At 38.8% G+C, this 23,747-nt stretch overlaps 1 protein-coding gene across 5 annotated transcripts in view; it reads left to right on the top strand.

Annotated features, from left to right (window-relative positions):
* The window catches only part of ATF6 (activating transcription factor 6), a 238,974-nt gene that overhangs the window by 2,506 nt on the left and 212,721 nt on the right, over positions 1 to 23,747 (top strand). For all 5 annotated transcript variants that reach the window (XM_030935786.1, XM_010373615.2, XM_030935789.1 and 2 more), the window contains exons 2-4: positions 10,364 to 10,440; positions 14,917 to 15,004; positions 17,262 to 17,368. In XM_030935786.1, the coding sequence (XP_030791646.1) occupies positions 10,364 to 10,440; positions 14,917 to 15,004; positions 17,262 to 17,368 (272 nt within the window). The remainder of the gene's footprint in view (positions 1 to 10,363; positions 10,441 to 14,916; positions 15,005 to 17,261; positions 17,369 to 23,747) is intronic.

The raw sequence follows: 23,747 nt of genomic DNA, 5'->3' as shown, positions 1-23,747 counted from the left end.
GTTGCCCAGGCTGGTCTCTAACTGGCCTCAAGCAGTCATCCTGCCTCAACTTCCCAGGTACTGGGATTACAGGCTCAAGCCACTGTGCCTAGCCTTGATTTTTTTTTTTTTTAATATTAGATACTATCTAGTTAAAATTTTAAAATCAGATTATGTAATTAGTATGTCTCGTGATTTTAACAACTCTAAACAATTTAAATAAAGTGATTAACTCAGAAGAGCCTGTGAGGGATGTGCTTTCCTTTTTCTTTTTAATGTAGGTAATGAAATTTAGAACAAGGATCTTCAAACATTTTCTGTAAAGGTCCAGATGGTAAATATTTTAGGCTTTGTGATTACATGGTCACTGTTGCAACTACTCAAGTCTGCTGTGATAGTACAGAAGCAGCCAGAGACAACATAAACAAGTGAGCATGGCTGTGTTTCTATAAAGCTTTATAGACACTGAAATTTGAATTTCAGATAATTATTTTAAATAATGGGCCTACTTTTTAAGTATAATTATAGATTTACACAATAATTGAGCAGATAGTAAAAAGAGTTCCATGTACTTCCCCTCCATCCCCAGCTTCCCCTATTGGTAACATTTTGCATTAGTGTGGTACATTGGTTGCAATTGATAAGCCAGTATTGATACATTATTATTACCTTATTATTATAAGCCCATAGTTTAAAGTTCACTCTGTTGTACATTCTATGGCTGGGGTCCCCTGCGTTTTGGCACCAGGGACTGGTTTCATGAAAGACAATTTTTCCACCGGGTGGGGATGAGGAGGCACAGGAGATGTTTTCGGGATGATTCAGGTGCATTACATTTACTGTGCACTTTATTTGTATTGTTATTACACTGTAATATATAATGAAATAATTATACAACTCAACATAATATAGAATTAGTGGGAGCCCTGAGCTTGTTTTCCTGCAGCTAGATGGTCTCATCTGGGGGTGATGGGAGACAGTGATTAGATCATCAGGTATTAGATTCTCATAAGGAATGTGCAATCTAGATCCCTCATGTGCAGTTCACAATAGGGTTCGCACTCCTATGAGAATCTAATGCTGCTGCTGATCTGACAGGTCGTGGAGTTCAGGCGGTAATGCAAGTGATGGGGAATGGCTGTAAATACAGATGAAGCTTCACTCACTCACCCATCTGCTGCTCACCTCCTGCTGCGTGGCCTGGTTCCCAACCTGTTCTATGGGTTTTGACAAATGTATAATGACATGTGTCCATAATTACAGTATCATACAGAATAGTTTCACTGCCCTAAAAAAGCCCTGTGCTCTACCTATTTTTTCCTCCCTCCTCTTCCCTGTCTCTGGTCAGGTAACCACTGATATTTTCATTGTCTCCATAGTTTTGCCTTTTTCAGAATGTCATATAGTTGGAATCATACAGTATGTAGCATTTTTGAATTGGCTTCTTTCACTTAGCAATATGCACTTAAGGTCTCTCCATGTCTTTTCATGGCTTGATAGCTCATTTCTTCTTAGCTCTAAATAGTATTATATTGCATGGATGTTCCATAGCCTATTAGTCTGCCTAGGCTGCCATAAGACAGCACCACACACTGAGTGGTTTAAGCAACAGAAATTTATTTTCTCACAGTTCTGGAGGTTAGAGTTCAAGATCAAGGTGGCACCATGTTCAGGTTCTGGTTAGGGCCCTCTTCCTGGCTTGCACATGGCTGCCTTCTTGTGTCCTTACATGGCATTGAGAGAGAGGATCTTCTTCTTATAAGGCCACAGTCCTATCAGATTAGCGCCCCACTTTTATGACCTCATTTAACCTTAATTACCTCCTAAAGACTGTATCTCTCAATATAGTCATATTTGGGGTTAGGGCTTCAACATAAGAATTTTGGAGGACACAGTTTAGTCCATAAATTCACAGTTTGCTTATCTACTTACCTATTGAAGCACAACCTGGTTGCTTCCAACTTTTGGCAATTATATATAAAAGTGCTGAAAACATTTGTGTGCAGGTTTTTGTGTGGACATGCATTTTCAAATTGTTTGGGTAAATATCAAGGAGTACAATTTCTGGATTGTATGGTAAGAACATGTTTTTTGTTTGCTTTGTAAGAAATTGCCAAACTGTCTTCCAAAGTGGCTATATGATTTTGGATTCCCACTAGCAGTGAATGAGCATTTCTGATGCTCCACATCCTTGCTAATATTTGGTGTTGCCAGTACTTTGGATTTTAGTCATTCTAATAGGTGTGTAGTGGTATCTTGTTTTAATTTGCAGTTTCCTGATGACATATGATGTTGAGCATCTTTTCATATGCTTATTTGCCATCTGTATGTTTTACCCTCCTCTCTCCTTCCCTCTTCTCTTTTACTCTTGCTTGAATTTGTGCAAAAGATACTTTTTCTGCTTTCTTCCCTCCTCCTCCTCCTTTCTCCTTTCTCCTTTTTCCTTCTGTCAGCTGTACTTAAGATATGTGTATCAAGATGAGAAGCTTCCGTCTGCCACTGTGGTTTTTCAGTCTCTTCTGTGAAGGTTCTCTTGGCTTTCTAGCACTAAACCAAAATCTGGTGCTCCCGGATGACACAACTTCCCTTAATGCCCCGGTGAACGATTGCTAATTTTATTCTCAAAACCTTTTCACCATAGGGCCTCTGATGGTGGGATAGGTGTCTCCATTGTCCTTCACTACTATTCTCCTTTCCTCCTCCCTAAAAATATCTAAGTTTAAATCTCATTTTGTCACAATATCCCATCCTCTACCTCTCCTGATTCCTGGATCACTCTCTTTCACTTTTTTTTTTTTCTTTTAGAGATGGGGTCTTGTTCTCTTGCCTGGGTTGGAGCTGGAGTATGCGGTGGAGCAATCACAGCTCACTGCATCCTCAGACTCCTGGGGTCAAGGGATTCTCTTGCCTCAGCCTCCTGAGTAGCTGGGACTACAAACAAATGCCACCATGCCTGGCTTCTCCTTGACTTTTTGAAAAAATTTTGCCTCTAGCTTACTGTTACTTTCTTCACCATTACTTGCATCATGATTCTTGGATGATTTCAGTATCCTTAGAGAAGATCCTTCAGATATACTGACCTCTCATTTTCTGGACCTTCTCTTTATCACTGATTGTACCTTTTACCCAGTCTCGGCCATTTGCTTTCCTGATCATAAGCCTAAGTCTTGTCACTACCAATAACATCTCACTTTCAAACATCCTGCTCTGACTACCTTCACCTGTTTTACCAGCTTACTCCCTTTGGTATTCCAGTTTCTTTTTTTTTTTTTTTTTGAGACGGAGTCTCGCTGTGTCGCCCAGGCTGGAGTGCAGTGGCGCGATCTCCGCTCACTGCAAGCTCGGCCTCCCGGGCTCACGCCATTCTCCTGCCTCAGCCTCCTAGTAGCTGGGACTACAGGCGCCCGCCACCACGCCCGGCCATTTTTTTTTTTTTAGTAGAGACGGGGTTTCACCATGTTAGAGAGGATGGTCTTGATCTCCTGACCTTGTGATCCACCCGCCTCGGCCTCCCAAAGTGCTGGGATTACAGGCTTGAGCCACCGTGCCCGGCGGTATTCCAGTTTCAATAGTTGTTCAGTCCTTCTGAGATTTTGCCATGTTTCCAGTGTCTCTCATTCCCTTCAGTTCATCATGTCACGCTTACCCAGTTTAAATACCATGAACAATCATTGTCATCATTTCCTTCCTTTCACCTTTCATATCCTTGTCTGTCTCTTGTCTTGTAGGTTTCTCTTGGATAAACCTATTAGTTAAATTCAGTTTTGCCCACTTCACACATGCCTTACTATAGCTGAATTTGGCTGAAAAAAACACTTCAGCTATCCTGACTGGTCTCACTTTAAGTGTTGCCAGAACAATCATATTTCCCTGGTCCTTTTACTATCCCACTCTGATGATTGCTTTATAAAGTTTCTTCTATCTTCAAACCTCCAACATCTCTCCCATCCTTTGAATCAGAAGAGAGCTTCTACAGCCTCCCACTACCTCATTTACCCACCTACCAATATGTTTGCTTTCTCTTTTGTTGCTGAGAATGAGTGGCTTCTTGCTCCTAGCTAGAGCCACTCCTTCCATATGTGCTTTAGATCCTTCCTCTTTTGTTCAAGAATATTGCTCAAGCTATTCTTCCTCCTGTTTCCTGCGTCAGCATTTCCCCTCTCTACTAGATCATCTCTGTCAGTAAATGAACATGTTATTTCTCCTAGAAGTACTGTTTCTATGTCTAGATAGTACTCTAGAGTAAAAAAAAAAAAAAAAAAAACAAAACCAACAAACTCAAAACTCTGTTCAATGTTACTTCCTCTCTTGCTGTTACTGCATTTCTCTACTGTATGTTACGGCAGAATTCCTTTTAAAAAATCTCCATGTTCACTGCTGACTCTAGTTTTTTATTTCTCGTTGTCACTGGAACTCAGTCCAGACAGGTGCCACTGCTCCACAGAAACTGCTGTTTTAAAAAAAAATTTTTTTTTAAATTATTATTTTTTTGAGACAGTCTTGCTCTGTTGCCCAGGCTAGAGTGCAGTGGCATGATCTCGGCTCACTGCAACCTCCGCCTCCCGGATTCAAGCGATTCTCCTGCCTTAGCTTCCGCAGTAGCTGGGATTACAGGTGCCTGTCACCAAGCCCGGCTAACTTTTTTTTTTTTTGAGACAGTCTCTCTCTGTCACCCAGGCTGGAGTGCAGTGACTCACTGGGCTTATTGCAAGCTCCACCTCCCAGGTTCACACCATTCTTCTGCCTCAGCCTTCCGAGTAGCTGGGACTGCAGGCGCCTGCCACCATGCCTGGCTAATTTTTTTTTTTTTTTTTTTTTGCATTTTTAGTAGAAACGGGGTTTCACTGTGTTAGCCAGGATAGTCTCCATCTCCTGACCTCATGATCTGCCCACCCACCTCCGTGTCCCAAAGTGCTGGGATTACAGGTGCGAGCTACTAAATTTTGTATTTTTAGTAGAGACGGGGTTTCACCATGCTGGTCAGGCTGGTCTCAAACTCCCGACCTCAGGTGATCCACCCGCCTCGGCCTCCCAAAGTGCTGGGATTATAGGCATGAGCCATCATGCCTGGCCTGAAACTGCTGTTTTTAAGGGCACTACTGTTTTCCACATTGCTAAACCCAGTGACTGTGTCTCATCTTATTAAACTTATAAGGAGTAAATGAATAAATAAATGGGCAAGATGGAGGTGAGGTGGGAAAGCTTGCTGAGTACACTAAAAATAATAACCACCATCGTTTACTACTGTTGAGCGAAATCTAATAGTGTGGGACTGGTGCAAAGGATATAGAAATAGGCAATAGGTTTTAGAGATACTTCGGGGTGACTAATGCTAACAGTTTCTTATGGATTCTTCCAGAATGTTCTATAAATATACAAGTATATTTATCAACCCACCTTCAGTTATTTTTTTAACCACAGAAAAGTCGAAAGATAAATACATTGATAAACCTGCATTTTCCTTATCTAGATTTACCAACTGTTAAAATCCTGCCACATTCACTTTATCTCTTAATATTACCCACACTTTCCTCCTCTTTCACATCTGAAAGCGGGCTGCAGATAATATGAAACTCCTAAACACTTCACCATGTATTTCCTAAGAATGAGGAAATATTTATTTTTAAAAAGCATCAATTCATTTTAATATACTTTACACTTCAAAGGTAACATCGCAGGGTTCTTTTTCACCTTCTTGCACTATATGCTTGTATTTCTCTTCTGCCACTATGAGAATCCTGACTCCCAATAACATCCTTTGCTTTTATAGGTTCACTTTAGCAGCTCTGTTGGAAATAGACTGAAAGAGGGGCAAGGGCAGAAGTAGGGAGACATTTGGAAGCTACTATAGCAATCCCCATGAGTTACAATAGTAGCAGTGGAGTAATGAGAAGTAGTTGGATTATGGATATGTACACACACACATATACACATGTATATATACATACATTTGAAAATTTTGAAATAGTTTGAAACCTATAGAAAAGTTGTAAGAACAGTGCAAAGAACTCTTGCATGCCCTTTAGCAGATTCCTCAGTTGTTAAATTTTGCCGCATTTACTCTATTTCTCTCTTTCTCCCTTTCAAGAGAGAGAGATGTGTTGACCCATCACCTTTAAATACTATAGTGTATATTCTCTATCCTCCTACCCCCCAAAACAAGGCCACATTCCTGTATTACTATCCTATATTTCTTCCAGTCAGGAGATAAACATTGATACAACACTATCATTCAATTCAAAGACACCATTCAAATTTGCCATCTGTTTCAATAATGATTTGTTTGTCTAGTCTAGGATTTTACTTGCAAACATTCATTGCTTTTACTTCTTATGTCTCATCAGTGTCCTTTAATCTGGAACAGTTCTTTAGTCTTTTCCTGTCTCTGATGTCCTTAACAGTCTTAAAGAGTACAAGTCTTCTATTCTACAAGATGATCCTAAGCCACTAAGGGGTTCCTTGGAGAAATGACCAATTCTAGGGCTGGGAAAGTGCAAAATCAGCCCAGAAAATCTTGTGCCGGAAATTCTCAGCAAATGAACATGTTAAAAAGAACAAAGCCCCCAATATGAATGAACTCCCAGTGGTCAAATCTGGGAAAATTTGAGCATCAGAATAAAATGAGGGTATACATTGTAGTGTAAATACTATGTGATGTTCCTATGCGATCATATCATCCTGTGATATATTCACATGATCACTTGGTCAAGTTGGTATCTTCCAGGTTTCACCACTGTAAAGCTACTGCTTCCCATTTTGTATTTTATTGCTATTTTGGGGGAGATAATCTGACATGACACCAATATCCTTTTCTTATTAAACCTCTACCCATGAGCCCTAGCCTCATTAATAAACCCACTCTATATCAGTTACTACTCTAATGGTTGCCAAATGGTAACTGTCTAACTCTATCATTCTATCATTCTGTCATTGTTAATTGACATTGTACTATAAGAATTCCTTCCTTCCCTCCTTCCTTCCTTCCTTCCTTCCTTCCTTCCTTCCTTCCTTCCTTCCTTCCTTCCTTCCTTCCTTCCTTCCTTCCTTCTTTCCTTCTGTGATAAACTTACTGATTTCTTTTTTATTTGGTGGTTGGTAAACCACTACTCTCATTTTATTCTGATTCTCAGATTTTCCCAGATTTGACCACTGAGAATTCTTTCATATTGGGGCCTTTGTTCTTTTTGACGTGTTCCTATCATTTGCTGAGAATTTCTGGCACAGCAAGATTTCCAGGCTTATTTTGGCACTTTCCCTGCTGCAGCCCTTTATTTGGTTATTTCTCCAAGGAACCCTTTAGTGGACTTCTGTTTGGTGGAAGATGGTATTTAGTATCCAAGATCTGGTCACCTAGTATTTTCATTACTACTCGGATGTCATTGCTTCTAGGACCTCTTAGCAGACAGAACTAGGAAATATATATATACATGTGTGTATATATATGTGCGTGTGTGTGTGTGTATATATATATACACACATAATACAAACATCAGTATATGTGTGAACATATATATATTTCTATAGCTATCTGTATGTGTTGTATTTTAAATGAGTTTATTTGCTAATGCTTCTAGTTCTAATCCAGCATCTTAGGATTCTTTTAGTCTCCCGACTCTTTCCATGCTCTTTTTATTTTTTTTGAGATGGAGTCTGACTCTGTCGCCCAGGCTGGAGTACAGTGGTGCAATCTCAGCTCACTGCAAGCTCCGCCTCCCGGGTTCACACCATTCTTCTGCCTCAGCCTCCTGAGTAACTGGGACTATAGGCACCCGCCACCACGCCCGGCTAATTTTTTGTATTTTTTAGTAGAGATGGGGTTTCACTGTGTTAGCCAGGATGGTCTTGATCTCCTGACCTTGTGATCTGCCTGCCTCAGCCTCCCAAAGTGCTGGGATTAAAGGTGTGAGCCACCGCACCTGGCCTCTCTCCATGCTTTTTTTTTTTTTTTTTTTTTGAGACGGAGTCTCGCTCTGTCGCCCGGGCTGGAGTGCAGTGGCCAGATCTCAGCTCACTGCAAGCTCCGCCTCCCGGGTTCACGCCATTCTCCTGCCTCAGCCTCCCGAGTAGCTGGGACTACAGGCGCCGCCACCTTGCCCGGCTAGTTTTTTTTTTTTTTTTGTATTTTTAGTAGAGATGGGGTTTCACCGTGTTAGCCAGGATGGTCTCGATCTCCTGACCTTGTGATCCGCCCGTCTCGGCCTCCCAAAGTGCTGGGATTACAGGCTTGAGCCACTGCGCCCGGCCCTCTCCATGCTTTTAAATCCTTTCGCCAACTGTGAGAAATCTAACTCCAATTATTTTAGTAAAAGGCAAAAGATTTATTCATTCTGAAGAGAAACCAGAACATTCTAATTATTTTAGATATATTCAACCATTTGCACAATCACCTAACATATTTGTTCAGTATGACCACTCTCCTAACCACTCAGGCTGCCTTTTCCATCTGCTACTCCATTCCCCCTCCCACTCGGCTGGGGCATGCTGGCACCTTCGCTGGGCAATAGTCTCTTCCACACCATCCTGTTTCCTTGGATATGGGGCACATTGCTGGAGATGACTGTGCACAAAACCCCATCCCCTTTGTTGCCCTGCTTCCTCTGTGTTGGGAGGGGTAGGGAAGAAAAAGAAGGTTGGGAAGGGAAGGAAGAATGGGAGGAAAGGTAGAAAGTCACATTGCAGATAAATATTTTGAGGACAGAGCTGACAGAGTTTTCTGGTAGATTGAATATGGAGAGTGAGGAAGAGAAGTAGATAATGAAGTAATAATGATCCCAAGGTTTTTGGCCTGAGCAACTGATAAGCATTAACTGAGATGAGGACAAAGCAGTATGAGGTTTGGTGGGGTTGATGAGGAGCTCATTTTGGATATGTTAGGTTTGACGTGCCTTTTAAACATCTAAGAGGAGATGTCAGTACTCACTGTACATGCATCATGAAGTGTGGGTTGGAGATGTACATTTGGAAATCCTTGGCATATAGATTTTATTTAAAGCTGTGAGCTCAACTGAGATTACCAAGGAAGTAAGATAGATACAAACGTTTATGCTGAGCCCAGGGACAATTTCATGTTAGGGAGATGAGGAAGAACCAGCAAGGTGAGGTCAACCAGTGAGGTGGAAGGAAAACCAGGTAAGTGTGATATTTTGGAAGTCAAGTGAAGAAAATGCTTCAGTTAAAATGAAAGGATCAACTATGTTAATGCTGTTGATAGGTCAAGTAAGATGAGGACTATGAGTTTACCACTGAATTTAGCAGTATGGAAGTCACTGGGGACATTAATAATATGTGTATGTGGAAGGGGGAGCTTGGTTGGAGCAGGTTCAGAACGAATGGGAGGAAAGAAATGAGAGAGCCAGAGAACTCTTTAAAGGAGTTTCAGCCTATATATAAGCCACAGTACTCTGCTTACATGTTTATTGTCTCTGCACCTGAGTAGTCTTTTCTGAGAGTCATGTGAGTAACCTTTTGTTATTACTACGTATACATTTTTTTGCTAAATACTATTTGGTCTTAGGGTGGTGAAATGTTACTGTAATTGGTCAAGTTAATAACTGACTGACAGTATAGTTCCTACACTTGTGCACTGAGGAAATCATCAGATCAGTTTCAGTGGTGTAAAATAGGTAGAGAGTACAAAGGAAGACCTAGTTTTGAAAAACTTTTCAGAGTGCTTAAAGTTTTGAAAGTGTCAGAGAAAATAGGAACTTCATAGATTCTATGGTAAGCAGCCTTCTTGGGCCTTGGTCAACACCTTGACCTTTCTCTACAAAAAGTTTTCAGTATAGTGTATTGAAGAATGTTTTCTGTATCCACATATTTCTTGGATTATAATGAAACCTCATTAGGAAATTGGAATATAGTTAGATTTGCTGAAATGAATTTGATGGTTTAGATGAGTGAATCCTTTATTGTCTAGATAGAAAACTGGTTGCGCCCTTAGCTTAAGGCATGGATGACAAATACGCAGTGCGTATATACTTTCCACAGCCCTCTCCTATTGCTTATGAACCATGTCTGCTTTCCACAGTCATCTCCTATTACTTGTAAACCACATTAACTTTTCATGCTGAACCCAGATGTAGCATCAGAATTCTTGTTAGTAATGTTCCATAAAGCCACTACCAATTAGTCTTACATGACATATGACACAAAACCTTTTTTGATCCCTGGTGTAAGAATTCAGTTCACAAGATAAAAATTATGCAGAAAACAACACATAAATTAGAAATGAGCTTTGAATTACTTATTCACATTCCTGGAGTTTATCAATAATAGTAGTGGCTAATGAGAAACCTTAATAGAGGCAACATAGGGATACAGTACTTGCTTCTTTGTCAAATAATTGAATTGATAGTTCATTTCTATTCTTTTCCTTTGTCCAAAGATTCTGGCCTGTTTGCTGAACTCGGTTATTTCACAGACACTGATGAGCTGCAATTGGAAGCAGTAAATGAGACGTATGTAAGTATTTACTAAGGTTGAATAATGTGATATTTAGTCTTTAACCCTAATTATTGCAAGCAAGTTTCAGGACAACAGGTTCAGGCTAATAATTTAAGCTACATACTTAATGGGTAAATAGCTTCTACCATTAAGTATGAAAGTTAATAGCCATTTTGTAGTCAGTAAATGTAAGACAGTAGAAATTACGTTGGTCTTGGTGTGAGACTTGTATTCTAGGCCCACTTTTGGCCCTAGGGTGGGTGACTTTGGAAAAGTCACTAATCTGCCTACTTGGTTTTTACAGATAGTTTGCTACATAAGGGAATTGGCAGATGACTTTGGAAAAGTTGCTAACCTGCCTCCTTCTTGGTTTTTACAGATTCTTTGCTTTTAAAAAGGAAGTTGGTAAGTTCTGCTTGACTAAGTTGGTAAGTCAAGCAGAATTTACCAACTTCCTCTTTAAAAGTTGTATATTCATGTAGAAAGCTCTGAAAAGTAGGTATATCCTTACCTTTGGTTGGAGGTCTGTGTAAAAACTATTATAACGTTCTGAGTCCCCAAGAATATCTTAGATTTTCTTTTCTTGATTAGTACATATAAAGCTCTTTGCCCTATAGAACTTTGATTTTGTCTTATTCTTTAATGGATGAGGTGCTATTTCACTTAAGAAGTAATTCAAGTGAGCAGAGTAATTTATCAATCAGGTTGAATATCACATCATTTTAAGCTCTTATTAACTTGAGTACAAAGTATGTAAAGATTGCTTAGTGAATTTCAGATATTTCTTAAACGATGATTTAGCAGTTGTTTTACCATGAATCGCCAGAAGAGAATGAAGCACATGATATATTTTTAAAACTCAGTACATGGATTTTAATGGTTTCATTTCTCCATGGGATACTTTAGAATGTGGCCCGTTGATTAAATTGCCTTTTAATATTGACTATTTGAATAAGCAACTGATACTCATATTTTGTAACATCTAGAATCCTAAAAGAAAGTGTTTCTTTTAAACTGTGTCAAGAAACTGTGCTCAACTGGAAAGATTAAGGGAAATATATTCCTGATTTTACAACTAACATTCTATTATTTTATGAAAAATCACTCAGTCTTTCAGTTCCTTAGTTTTTCTAGTAGGACATGAAGGGATTGAATCATGAGAGCCCTCATGTCATTCTTCTTCCAAGTGGCAGTAGAATTTCCCATGCTAAATCACTGAAGAGCTAGAGTATATAAGCGCCAGTATGTTTCATTTTGCATAAACTGGGCCTGTTAAATTTCTGACGAGATAAAATCTTTATGCTGTAGAAGGTATTTGACTTATTTGGCTGAAGATTGAGTCAGAAGTTTCCTGAAGTAGGTCATGCCCTTATTTAAAAGTATTGCTGGCACTCAGGCAAGCAACATTGGTAACTTTACTTAGATTAAGAAAGTTTAAGGATTTTTTGGTTGCTGAAAGTATAAGGCTGCTGAATTTTTTTTTTTTTTTTTGAGACGGAGTCTCGCACTTTCACCCAGGCTGGAGTGCAGTGGCGCGATCTTAGCTCACTGCAAGCTCCACCTCCTGGGTTCACATCATTCTCTTCCCTGAGCCTCCTGCGTAGCTGGGACTACAGGCGCCCACCACCATGCCCGGCTAATTTTTTGTATTTCTAGTAGAGACGGGGTTTCACTGTATTAACCAGGATGGTCTCCATCTCCTGATCTTGTGATCCTCTCACGTTGGCCTCCCAAAGTGCTAGGATTACAGGCGTGAGCCACCACGCCCGGCCTTTTTTTTTTTTTTTTTTTTTTAAAGACAGTCTCACTCTGTTGCCCAGGCTGGAGTGCAGTGGTGTGATCTCGGCTCACTGCAACCTCTGCCTCCCGGGTTCAAGTGATTGTCATGTCTCAGCCTCTTGAATAGCTGGGACTACAGGTACATGCTACCACACCTGGCTAATTTTTGTATTTTTAGTAGAGACGGAGTTTCACTACATTGGCCAGGCTGGTCTTGAACTCCTGAGCTCTAGTGGTCTGTCCACCTCGGCCTCCCAAAGTGCTGGGATTGCAGGCATGAGCCACCACGCCTGGCCAAAGCTGCTTAATTTTTTGATGTGAAGATTCAAATAAAAGAAAAAAGTGAAGGAGATTAATTTTTTTTTTTTTTTTTTTTTTTTTTTTTTTGAGATGGAGTCTCGCTTTGTCGCCCAGGCTGGAGTGCAGTGGCCGGATCTCAGCTCACTGCAAGCTCCGCCTCCCAGGTTTATGCCATTCTCCTGCCTCAGCCTCCCGAGTAGCTGGGACTACAGGCGCCCGCCAGGTCGCCCGGCTAGCTTTTTGTATTTTTAGTAGAGACGGGGTTTCACCATGTTAGCCAGGATGGTCTTGATCTCCTGACCTCGTGATCCGCCCGTCTCGGCCTCCCAAATTGCTGGGATTACAGGCTTGAGCCACCGCGCCCGGCCGTGGAGATTAATTTTTTTAAAAATGGTTTTTAAGCCTGTAATCCCAGCACTTTGGGAGGCCGAGGCGGGCGGATCACGAGGTCAGGAGATCAAGACCATCCTGGCTAACACGGTGAAACCCCGTCTCTACAAAAAAATACAAAAAACTAGCCGGGCAAGGTGGCGGGCGCCTGTAGTCCCAGCTACTCGGGAGGCTGAGGCAGGAGAATGGCGTGAACGCAGGAGGCGGAGCTTGCAGTGAGCTGAGATCCGGCCACTGCACTCCAGCCCGGGCGACAGAGCGAGACTCCGTCTCAACAAAAAAAAAAAAAAAAAAAAAAAAAATGGTTTTTTATGATAGTTTTTTTTTTTCATGTGCACTTTCTTTTTTTTTTTTTTTTTTTTGAGGCGGAGTTTCACTCTTGTTGCCCAGGCTGGAGTGCAATGGCACGATCCGCAACCTCCACCTCCCAGGTTCAAGCAATTCTGCTGCCTCAGCCTCCCTAGTAGCTGGGATTATAGGCATGTGCCACCAGGCCCAGTTAATTTTGTATTTTTAGTAGAGATGGGGTTTCTCCATGTTGGTCAGGCTGGTCTCGAACTCCTGACCTCAGGTGATCCACCGCCTCGGCCTCCCAAAGTGCTGGGATTACAGGCATGAGCCACTGCGCCTGGCCTTCATGTGCACTTTCACATGTACTCTCTATGTACCTTGTACTAATATTTATTCAGTTGTGGGCATCATAAGAAAATAGTTTCCCTTCTCTGTTTCTGTTATATTCTCAATAAAAATGAACCATATAATAGTCATTTTGAAATGATAATATTCTTCTAGAAATTATTAACAAGTGGTTGTTACCAATTACTAGATACATTTTTACTTTTTTTTTTGCCTGAGGTGTATTTTATTGTTGCTGTTTTGTTTGTTTGTTTGTTTTTGTTTTGTTTTTTGATAGGGTCTGGCTCTGTCTCCCAGGCTGGAGTGCAGTGGCATGGTCTTGGCTCACTGCAGACTCCATCTTTTGGGCTCAAGCCATCTTCCCACCCTAGCCTCCAGAGTAGCTGGGACCATAGGTGCACGCCACTATGCCGAGCTAGTGTTTGTATTTTTTTTGGTAGAGATGGGTCTTGCCATGTTGCCCAGGCTGATCTTGAACCCCTGGGCTCAAGCAATCCTATTGTTGCTGTTTTATCATCTGTGACATTAAGTTAATATTTACTGCCTTTTGACTTTATTGCATTATTTATGTATTAAGTTTACTTCTCTTCTTGTCTCTGTGACTCCAGACACTGAATTTAAAAAAGTACTGTTTGGTACTAACTTGATCTCAGACTTACATGAGGGTTCTGAAATTATGTGACACTTCTTTATTCATGTATATAGTATAAGGTGGTTATCTGGATGACCCAGAGTATGCTTGTATTTCAGTTAGAAAAACCACCTAAATGAAAAGAACTTACTGGAGCCTTTAAGAAGTTTGCTGATCCCTGTTTGAGAAATGTAGTTTTATTTTATAGGATTAAAAAGTGTTTTTTTTTTTTTTTATTCATAAAAGTTTTAGAAATGTAGGAAGTATAGAACAGTAGAAAAAAAAAGAAAATTACTGAGTGGTAACTACCTCTTTATGATTCTTGCCTGTCTTTTGGGTATATCTATATTATTTCTATTGTATATAGAGATTATATTATGAATAGCATTTGCTTTGTCTTGTTTTTCTTAATGGCAATGGGAAAATGTATTTTGCTGGATTTCCCTTAAGGTAAAAGACACATTTTTGATTCCTGTAATGGTCATTCTCATAGAAAAGAATGAAGCCAACTGAATGTTTTAAATACTGAATCCCTTACCTCTTTCCTGGTTGTTGCTGCTGTGCTTCAAGTAACTGAATTGATTTTATCTCTAGGCTATCCAAGATGTATTCTCATACAAGACTGACTTAGAGTATTCTTTTTACTAGGTTGGCTAATAGCAGTTATATTATTTGTGCCAAATTGTGTCTGACAGTTTGATTTTAAGATGTGTATGTTTTATTCTTTTAATATTCTTTTGCTGATTTGAAACCTACAGGAAAACAATTTTGATCATCTTGATTTTGATTTTGATTTGATGCCTTGGGAGTCAGACATTTGGGACATCAACAACCAAATCTGTACAGGTAATTATGTGTTTCACTGGTAAAAGTTTTAAAAAGATCAATTTTATTTTGTAGTTTGGTCATACTCAAAATTAGGTGGGGTTATTGGGCTATACTGGTAGGTTAAAAGATTCCTGGTGCTATGCATTCTACTTCTGGTATGGCAATTGTGTAAACAAATTTCTTGCCAAAAATGGATATGAGGAGTTTCATAGTTATGTTTCATTAGTGTAATGAATGAATAGTTCGTATCAGAAATAGAAATAGTTATTTTGAATTATGAATAATGTCCCTATATAAGATTAACCTGAGAACCAGACAGGGCTTACCAGAACCTAGGAACTTGGTGGAGGAGTCCCATGCATTTAATACATGTATTTCTGAGAAGGGGCAGCACCTTGTGATACCAATATCTTTAAGGGGGCCTGATGAGGTCGGGGTTGAGTATACCGAAAGAAGCCAGAACCTGGAGCAAATTGCCAATGCTGGGGTACAGCTGATGGTAGAATGAAGAAAATCCCTTCTCCCTTCTAGCTTCTAGTATCCCCTATTGACAGGACCTAAAAGGATGCCAACTGGGAATAATTTGTATCACTGATCATAGAAAGTGGACTTAGTGCTGAGAGACAGTGAGTAAATAACCAGCACATTCTCCTATCTAAATTCCTCTCTCCCCTGCACTACCTATTTCTCTTCATTTTATGTATTTACTTATATTGCTTCATGCCTGTCTGTCTTCATAGAATATGGGATACACAAAGTCAGTGTTCTGGTTTTATCGTTTGACAAACTACTCTAAATCTTAGTTGCTTAAAGCAACAACCATTTTATTAGATTGCTAGAATCTGTGGGTCACGAATTTTGACTGGGTGCTCCAAGGATGGTTTGTCTCTGCTCCATGATGTCCAGAGCACAACTGGGGAGATTTGAAGATTGTAGTAGCTTGACATTTGGGGGCTAGAATCATCTTGAGGTTTCTTTACTCATATGTGTGGCACTTGGGGTGGAATGACTTGAAAACTAGGACTACCAACTGGGGTGCCTGCATAGGGCTTCTCTATGTGGTGTGGTGTTCTCAAGTCATGGTGGTCTCAGGGTAGTCAGACTTCAAAGGCTCCAAGTATGAGTGTTCCAGGACACAAAGCAGAGGCTGCATTTCCAGCCTCAGAATTCACATAGCATTACTTCTCTTCTCTCTTGATTGAAGGAGTCAAGCCTACCTAAATTCATGGGGAGGAGAAATCAACTCTACTTCTTGATGGGAAAGTGGCAAGATCACATTGTAGAAGATCATGAGGGAAGATCATGAGGGATGGTAGATACTGCATGGCTGATTTTGGAAAACACAATCTGCCATCCCCACCCTATTCTGTCTTTGACACCAAGGGATACTGCCTGGGCCATAGTTGCTCAGTACATTTTTATAGGATAAATTAATAGTTTAAAAGATATGGGCCGGGCGCGGTGGCTCAAGCCTGTAATCCCAGCACTTTGGGAGGCCGAGACGGGCGGATCACGAGGTCAGGAGATCGAGACCATCCTGGCTAACACGGTGAAACCCCATCTCTACTAAAAATACAAAAAACTAGCCGGGCAAGGTGGCGGCGCCTGTAGTCCCAGCTACTCGGGAGGCTGAGCAGGAGAATGGCGTGAACCCGGGAGGCGGAGCTTGCAGTGAGCTGAGATCTGGCCACTGCACTCCAGCCCGGGCGACAGAGCGAGACTCCGTCTCAAAAAAAAAAAAAAAAAAAAAAGATATGAACATTTTTTATGAGTTTTAATTGTATTGTCAAAAATGCTTTCCAAAATAATTATTTCCTGTTTCTTATTTTTTTTAAGTAAGTTTTTGGGATTCTATAATATTTTGCATATGGTATAATATTCAAAAGGTACAAAAATCTGTATAGTAGAAAAATATCTCCTGCTTTTATTCCTTAGCCGACAAGTTGTGCTTTCCAGAGACAACCGCTGTTACCAGTTTCTTCTGTTTACCCTTCCAGAGAATTAGTGCAGATGCAAGTGTACACATATATGCACACACACACACACACAGACATACATATATACAGCCCCCCTCCCACATATATAATTTGTTATACGAGTGGAAGCTTACTAGATATATTGTTTTCTGCATCTTGCATTTTCATTTGTTATATTTTGGTGACCTTAGCTTCCATATCCGATTGAATTTTAAAAGTAGATTTTACCTTCTTTCTTGTTCATTTTATTCTAAGTTTTTATTGTCCAGTGGGTAAAACCTTTCCTCCATGTTTTCCAGTTAAAGATATTAAGGCAGAACCTCAGTCACTTTCTCCAGCCTCCTCAAGTTATTCAGTCTCGTCTCCTCAGTCAGTGGACTCTTATTCTTCAACTCAGCATGTTCCTGTGAGTAGCCAGTCTTTTACAATGATTTTGGCTATAATATGCTATCTGGAAAATATGTATATGGGGGAGACAGTTAACATTTATTGAATACTACTGTGAGTTATATTATCTCATTTAATGAGGGAACTGAGACTTTAGAAAGGGCCTTGTGGGAGCTAGAAAGTTGTTAATGCCTTTGGTTTTGCCCTCTTTCCCCTCTGTTCATGCCTCCATAATTTCATTGTTTCATTTGTTTCATTGCATTTTAACAGTATCCAGTATTTGTTTTTTGGCTTACTGTCTTTTCTCCCTCCCTTTCTTTCTCCTCCCTATTAGGATATACATTCTTTATGTATGGACATAGAAGAATGTAAGATGGTCAGTTTTTATAACTCTTTAGCCACAGCATCTAGAATGATTGCCTTAGTTTGGGAATGCCTAGTGCTACCTTTTGAAGTGGCTGACATTTTTATAGACGTCCAGTAGCTCTTTTAAGAATGCTTCTGCTCTGTGTCCAAACAAAAGCCCTGAGGCCAGGAAAAGGAAGTACCTGATTTAGGTACTTTTTAGAATGGGGAAAGGGAATGCAGAAGAATAAAAAAAATCAAATAATATTTTAGTATATTACATGTGCTATAAATTGTGGTGTCTTTGTTCCTGCAGGCTCTACATTTAGTTACTAAATCCTGGTGGTTGTATGCACATATTAATTCAAGGATTTATCTTTTCTGCCCCTGTCAAGCCATCACCATCTCACCTGGATTAAGTCAATAAGATTTTAACTGGTTAGCCTTCCAACTCCTCAAACCTTTCTTAGCATGGAATCTTCAAAGAGAAATCTTTCAGTGTCACAAGCTTTACTGTATCAGTAATTTGCTTAAAACTTTAGTAACTTCCCAGTCCTTACAAGGACGAAATTTAAATTCCCAGAGTACTAGGCCCTCCGTGATCTGGCCTGCATTTACCTTTCCAGTCTCCTTTCTTGCTATCCCCTCCTACTTCCACATTCCCCTTAACTTGAGCCCTGTGAGAGTTCCTGTCTGAGAGCTCCTATGCACTCCACTCATTCAACCGCTGTGCCAGGCACTGTTCCAGATGCTGGTAGTGAACAACAGCAGTGAGATCGCTGCTCTTACAGTTCTAGGTTTTTGCATGTCCTCTTTCTTCTGCCTAGAATAGCCCCATTTTTTTCTTGTCTTGGAAAACTCATCCTTCAAGTCCCAGTTCAAAAATTACTTCCTTTATGAAGCTTTTCTCTGATTGCTACTATTGGTAGCTCTCTGAGGTCCCACAATTTCTCCAAAGGATATAATTTTTTAAAAAAATTAATAATTTATTTTTGAAGTCAAAATTATATAATAAGATATATTCAGAAAAGCCTGGTTTCTATCCATGTCATTTCCATCCTTTTTTACACAAAAGGTAGCATACTATAGACCCTGTCTTGTACTTTGCTTTTTTAGCTTAGCAGGATAACTCTAATTTCAGAGTATATAATTTTCCTATTATGCTACATAATGTTTTATTGCATAATCTTATCATGCTTAATTCAGTGAAATCCTTATTGATGAATATTTGTGTTGTTTTTAGTCTTTTCCAGACCCAAATAACCTGTACATAAGTCTTTTCCAGACTCAAATAACCTATAGTAAATAACCAGTTACATAAGTCACTTTGTATTTTTGCCAGGGTATTTTTGGGATATATTCCAAGAGGTGGGATTGCTGAAACCAGGATAAATACACTTGAATTTTGCTAGATATTGCCAAATTTCTCTCTATAGGGGTTGTAAAATGTTAACATCTTCATCAGCAGTATGTAAGAGGGCCCGTTTTCCCATCACCACTCCACAATAGGTTTTATTTTATATCTCTTTTATTATAAGTATGGTTAAATATCTATTCATATGTTTTATATATTTAAGGCCTATTTGCATTTCTGTTTAAAAAATGAACTGTCAGTTCAAATTTTTGTTCTTTTTTTTGAGATGAAGTCTCGTTCTTGTCCATCAGGCTGAAGTGCAATGGCAGATCTCGGCTCACTACAACCTCTGCCTCCTGGCTTCAAGCAATTCTCCTGCCTCAGCCTCCTGAATACCTGGGATTACAGGCGCCTGCCACCACGCCCGGCTAATTTTTGTATTTTAAGTAGAGACAGGGTTTCACCATGTTGGCTAGGCTGGTTTCGAACTCCTGACCTCAGGTGATCTGCCTGCCTCGGCCTCCCAAAGTGATGGGATTACAGGCATGAGCCACGGTGCCTGACCATTCATTTTTTAATTGAATTGTATTGGTCTTTTTAATATTTTAGCTTTATTATATATTGGGGTTATTAGTCCTTAGTTTGTGAAATAAGCTGCAAATATTTTTTCCCCAGTTTTTCTTTTGTCTCTTTGCTTTATTTCTGGTGTTTATTTTCCCCAGGTATACTGTTTTCTATAGCCAAATTATTGATCTTTTCTTTAATTGCTTTTTTGGTCACTCAAAGGAAGGTTTTTACCACTCAGAGGTTATAAAATAATTCACTCATATTTTTATTCTTACTTTTTTTAAGTTAATTTTTTGTTTGGAACAATCTCAAATTCACAGAAGTGTTGTTAGTACATTGCAAATAACTTGTTTTTTCCTTGTGCATTTGAGAGTAAGTTACCAGTCCGATGCCCTATCACTGCAATACTTTAGTGTCTGCTTCCTACAAGCACAGATATTTCTTAGCCATAGTACAAGCACAAAATCGGGAAATAAACATTGATGTGTTACTATAATCTAACCTTCAGCTCTTGTTTAAATTGTGCCAATTGTTCAGAGGTGTCCTTTAGACTATCAAAAGAACCCAGTTCAGAGTCAAGCATTGCATATGGTTGTCTTGTCTTTTTAATCTTGTTCAGTATGAAACAGTTCTTCATTAATCCTTGACTTTCTTCACCTTGTCACTTTTGGGGATTAGGGGTTAGTTATTTTGAAGAGTATTTCTCGGTTGGGTTTGTCTAATGTTTCTTTAGGATCATATTCAGGTTTTATATCTGTGGTAGGAAAGTGATGTCTGTGTCCATCTCATTTACTTTTGATGACCCAATTTTGATTTTTTCTAATACTGATTATATTCACTTTGATTACTTCATAGATGTTATCTGCCAACCTATTCCATTGTGAAGTTACTTTTTCTCTCTTTGCCATACATATTTTGTGAGGAAGATACTTTAAGACTGTGTAAAAATATCCTGTTCTTCATCAAACTTTGTATTTGTTCACTTATTCGTTAATATCAATATAGATTCATCGTTTCTTATTTTATGCAACAGATTATAATCCATTACTATAATTATTTGTTCTGATTCTTACATTGTCCTGGATTTGGTCAGTGGGGATCCCTTCACACCAGCTCTTATGTTCTTTTGACATGTCTCCTTTGGGCTCTGATGTCCTTACACCAGGCTATCTCCCACGTGGATGCCCTCATCACTCTGCTGTGACTCCTCATACCAGGCTGCCTGCCATGTCAGTGCCCTCTCTACCGTTCTTGGACCCTGACATTCTACCAGGCTGCTTCTCTGCATGAATGGTGGTCTTGCTTTGCCCCATCTAGTGGCTTAGGATAAAATTATTCAGGAAGGAATATTTTCTAAGTGACATGAATAAGTATTTATCATGAGATATTACTTTTAGTGTTTAGATCTCTGATCCATTTGAAATTACCCTTGTGTATGATATGAAATACAAATCCAATTTTATGTTTTTCCAAATGACTATCAAAAGGATTATTCTAGTACCATTTATTAAAAAGTTCATCTGATTTCAATTATATGCATGTATTTTAAATTTATGTAATGGTATTATGTATCTTTATATTATTTACTTTTAAAAATCAGCACAGTGTTTTTAAGATCAATTCCTATTGCTCTGTGTGATCAAATCTGTTGAATCTAACTCTGTACAACATTCAAGTATGCATTCACTACATTTTTACCTACACCATAATGAATATTTTTAAAAATGTTCCCTTATGGACCCATGTGAGAAATCCTTTAGGATATATGCCTAGAATTGCTGAGTGATAGAATGTGCAGGGATTTAATTTGACAAGTGCTTCCATATTGCTCTCCAGGATCATCATAGTACTCTGTGGGCTGGCAGCAGTGCTCGAGGATCCCTGTGACTTCTCTCCTGATGCTTGGCATTGTCTGCCTTTTTAATTTTTACCCCATGGCACAATGTGTTTTTTGATTGTTTGCTTTTATTTTGTTTTACTTTGTATTTCTTTGGTTATTGTTTTCAACATTTATTGCTTTTTGGACTTTTTTCTTTTATACATTGTTTATTCCTGTCCTTTGCCAGTTTTTCTACTCAGTTGTTGTCTTCTTGTTTATCTGTAGGAATTCTTCATATATTTGAAATAGTAAACTCTTGTTGGATTTAGACATTCAAATTGCCTATATCTTTTCTCTATTATCTATTAACTTTGTAGTCTTTATTAAGTATAAATAGTTAATTTTGAATTACTCAGGCTTATCTTTTTTTTTCTCTTTTCCTTTATGGCTTATTTCCGAAATCCTTCCATGCTTTTAGGTCACAGAGATATTCTCCTGCATTTTCTTCTATTACCCATATGGTTTACCTTTCACATTTAGGGTTCTTAATACTCTTAGACTCCACTTTAATATGTGCTATTATGTAGGGATCCAGCATTAGGTAGGGATCTAGTTTTAATTTTTTCTATAGAAATGAATCAGTTTTCCTAACTGTATTATCTTTGTAATCATTTGTAATCACTCTGTTCAACAATATTGTATATCTCTCTGTTAACTCAAATCTTTTATGCCTTCAGTTGTGTAGTTTTCTTCATGTGGGTCCTGCACATTCCTTAGAAAATTTCTAGGTATTTTGTAATTGTTATTGCTATTGTGAGTGAAATATTTATTTGTTTTATTTAAATCTTTTTTATTTTTAATTTTTCTGGGTACATAGTAGGCATATATATTCGTGGGGTACGTGAGATGTTTTGACCCAGGCATGCAATGTGAAATAATTAGATCATGGAAAATGGGGCATCCATTCCCTCAAGCATTTATCCTTTGTGTTATAAACAATCCAGTTACAGTCTTTTTGTTATTTTAAAATGTACAACTAAGCTCTTATTGAGTATAGTCACCCTGCTGTGCTATTAAATAATATGTCTTATTCCTTCTCCCCCCCCCCTTTTTTTTTTTTTTTTTAATCCGTTAACAATCCCCGCCTCACTACCAGCTTCTCAGTACCCTTCCCAGCCTCTGGTAACCATCTTTCTACTCTACGTTTATGATTTCAGTTGTTTTGGTTTTTTGATCCCACAAATAAGTGAGAACATGTGATGTTTGTCTTTCCGTGCCTGACTTGAAATATTTATTTTTTATTATGTTTTCTAAGTGAGTATTAATACAATATTTTCAAGGTCAAATTTTTTTGCCAGTGGATGGTTACATGTGCTTCAAGTATATAGCATATTACCTTGCTAAAAGGCACGCTGTCTCTTTTGTTTTAATGTTTTTAAAATTTCTTCTTTTAGTGTAATTATACTAGAATTACAGGGAAAGCAGGTAGCTATTTTTTATCCTGACTTTAATCGTGATGCATTCAGCATTGGCTTTGGCTGTATAATTACTCATAACTTTTTAATGTTAAGAAAGTATTCCTGGAATCCTTGTTTTCTAGGATTTTGTTGAGGAATACTTGTCGAATTTTATCAAATACTTTTTAAGCATCGAAGGCCATGAAGATAATAGTCTCCTCCTGTGTTACCTTGTACTCTTTGGTTTCTTGGAAATATATTTTAATACACTCTACATTTTGCTCAGCTTACACGCTGAGTAGGTGTTAAGTGTTAAGGATGTATGAAGATGCAATTGTCACTCTCACCAGTGAGACTGAGAGCATCTCTTTCTCCCATATCTTCTCCAGGTCATTTTAATTTTTTTGTGATTAAAGTTTAAATTTGCCTTTGGCTACCATTTGCATTTCCTTTTCAGTGAAATGACTGTTCCTGCCCTTTGTCTATTTTTTGCAAATATTTTCTATCAATATATATCTTTTAACTTTGTTTATGGTCTAGTTTTTATTGTTAAATATTTTACTTATTATTTGTTCAAATCTATTTCTTCTTCCTTTGTGGCTTCTGGGTGTTCAGACTTAAGAGGGTCTGCAACATCCTGAGAGTAAACAAGTATTCTCTTAAATTTTGTTTTTATATTCTTATAGATTATTTTGAAGATGGTATGAAGTAGAGATTATGTCTATTGTGTGATCATACATGCCATCTTTTCTGTCTGAATTGAATTGCTACTTCTATGTTGTTTCTTTATTCTAACAAACTGAGACAGATTCACTGAATATTAAAAGACTTTGGGAAAATGCGAATGTTATCTTTA

The sequence above is a fragment of the Rhinopithecus roxellana genome, chromosome 8, assembly GCF_007565055.1.
Source record: "Rhinopithecus roxellana isolate Shanxi Qingling chromosome 8, ASM756505v1, whole genome shotgun sequence".
In the NCBI taxonomy this organism is placed as follows: domain Eukaryota; kingdom Metazoa; phylum Chordata; class Mammalia; order Primates; family Cercopithecidae; genus Rhinopithecus; species Rhinopithecus roxellana.
This window is presented reverse-complemented; position numbering and strand designations above follow the sequence as displayed.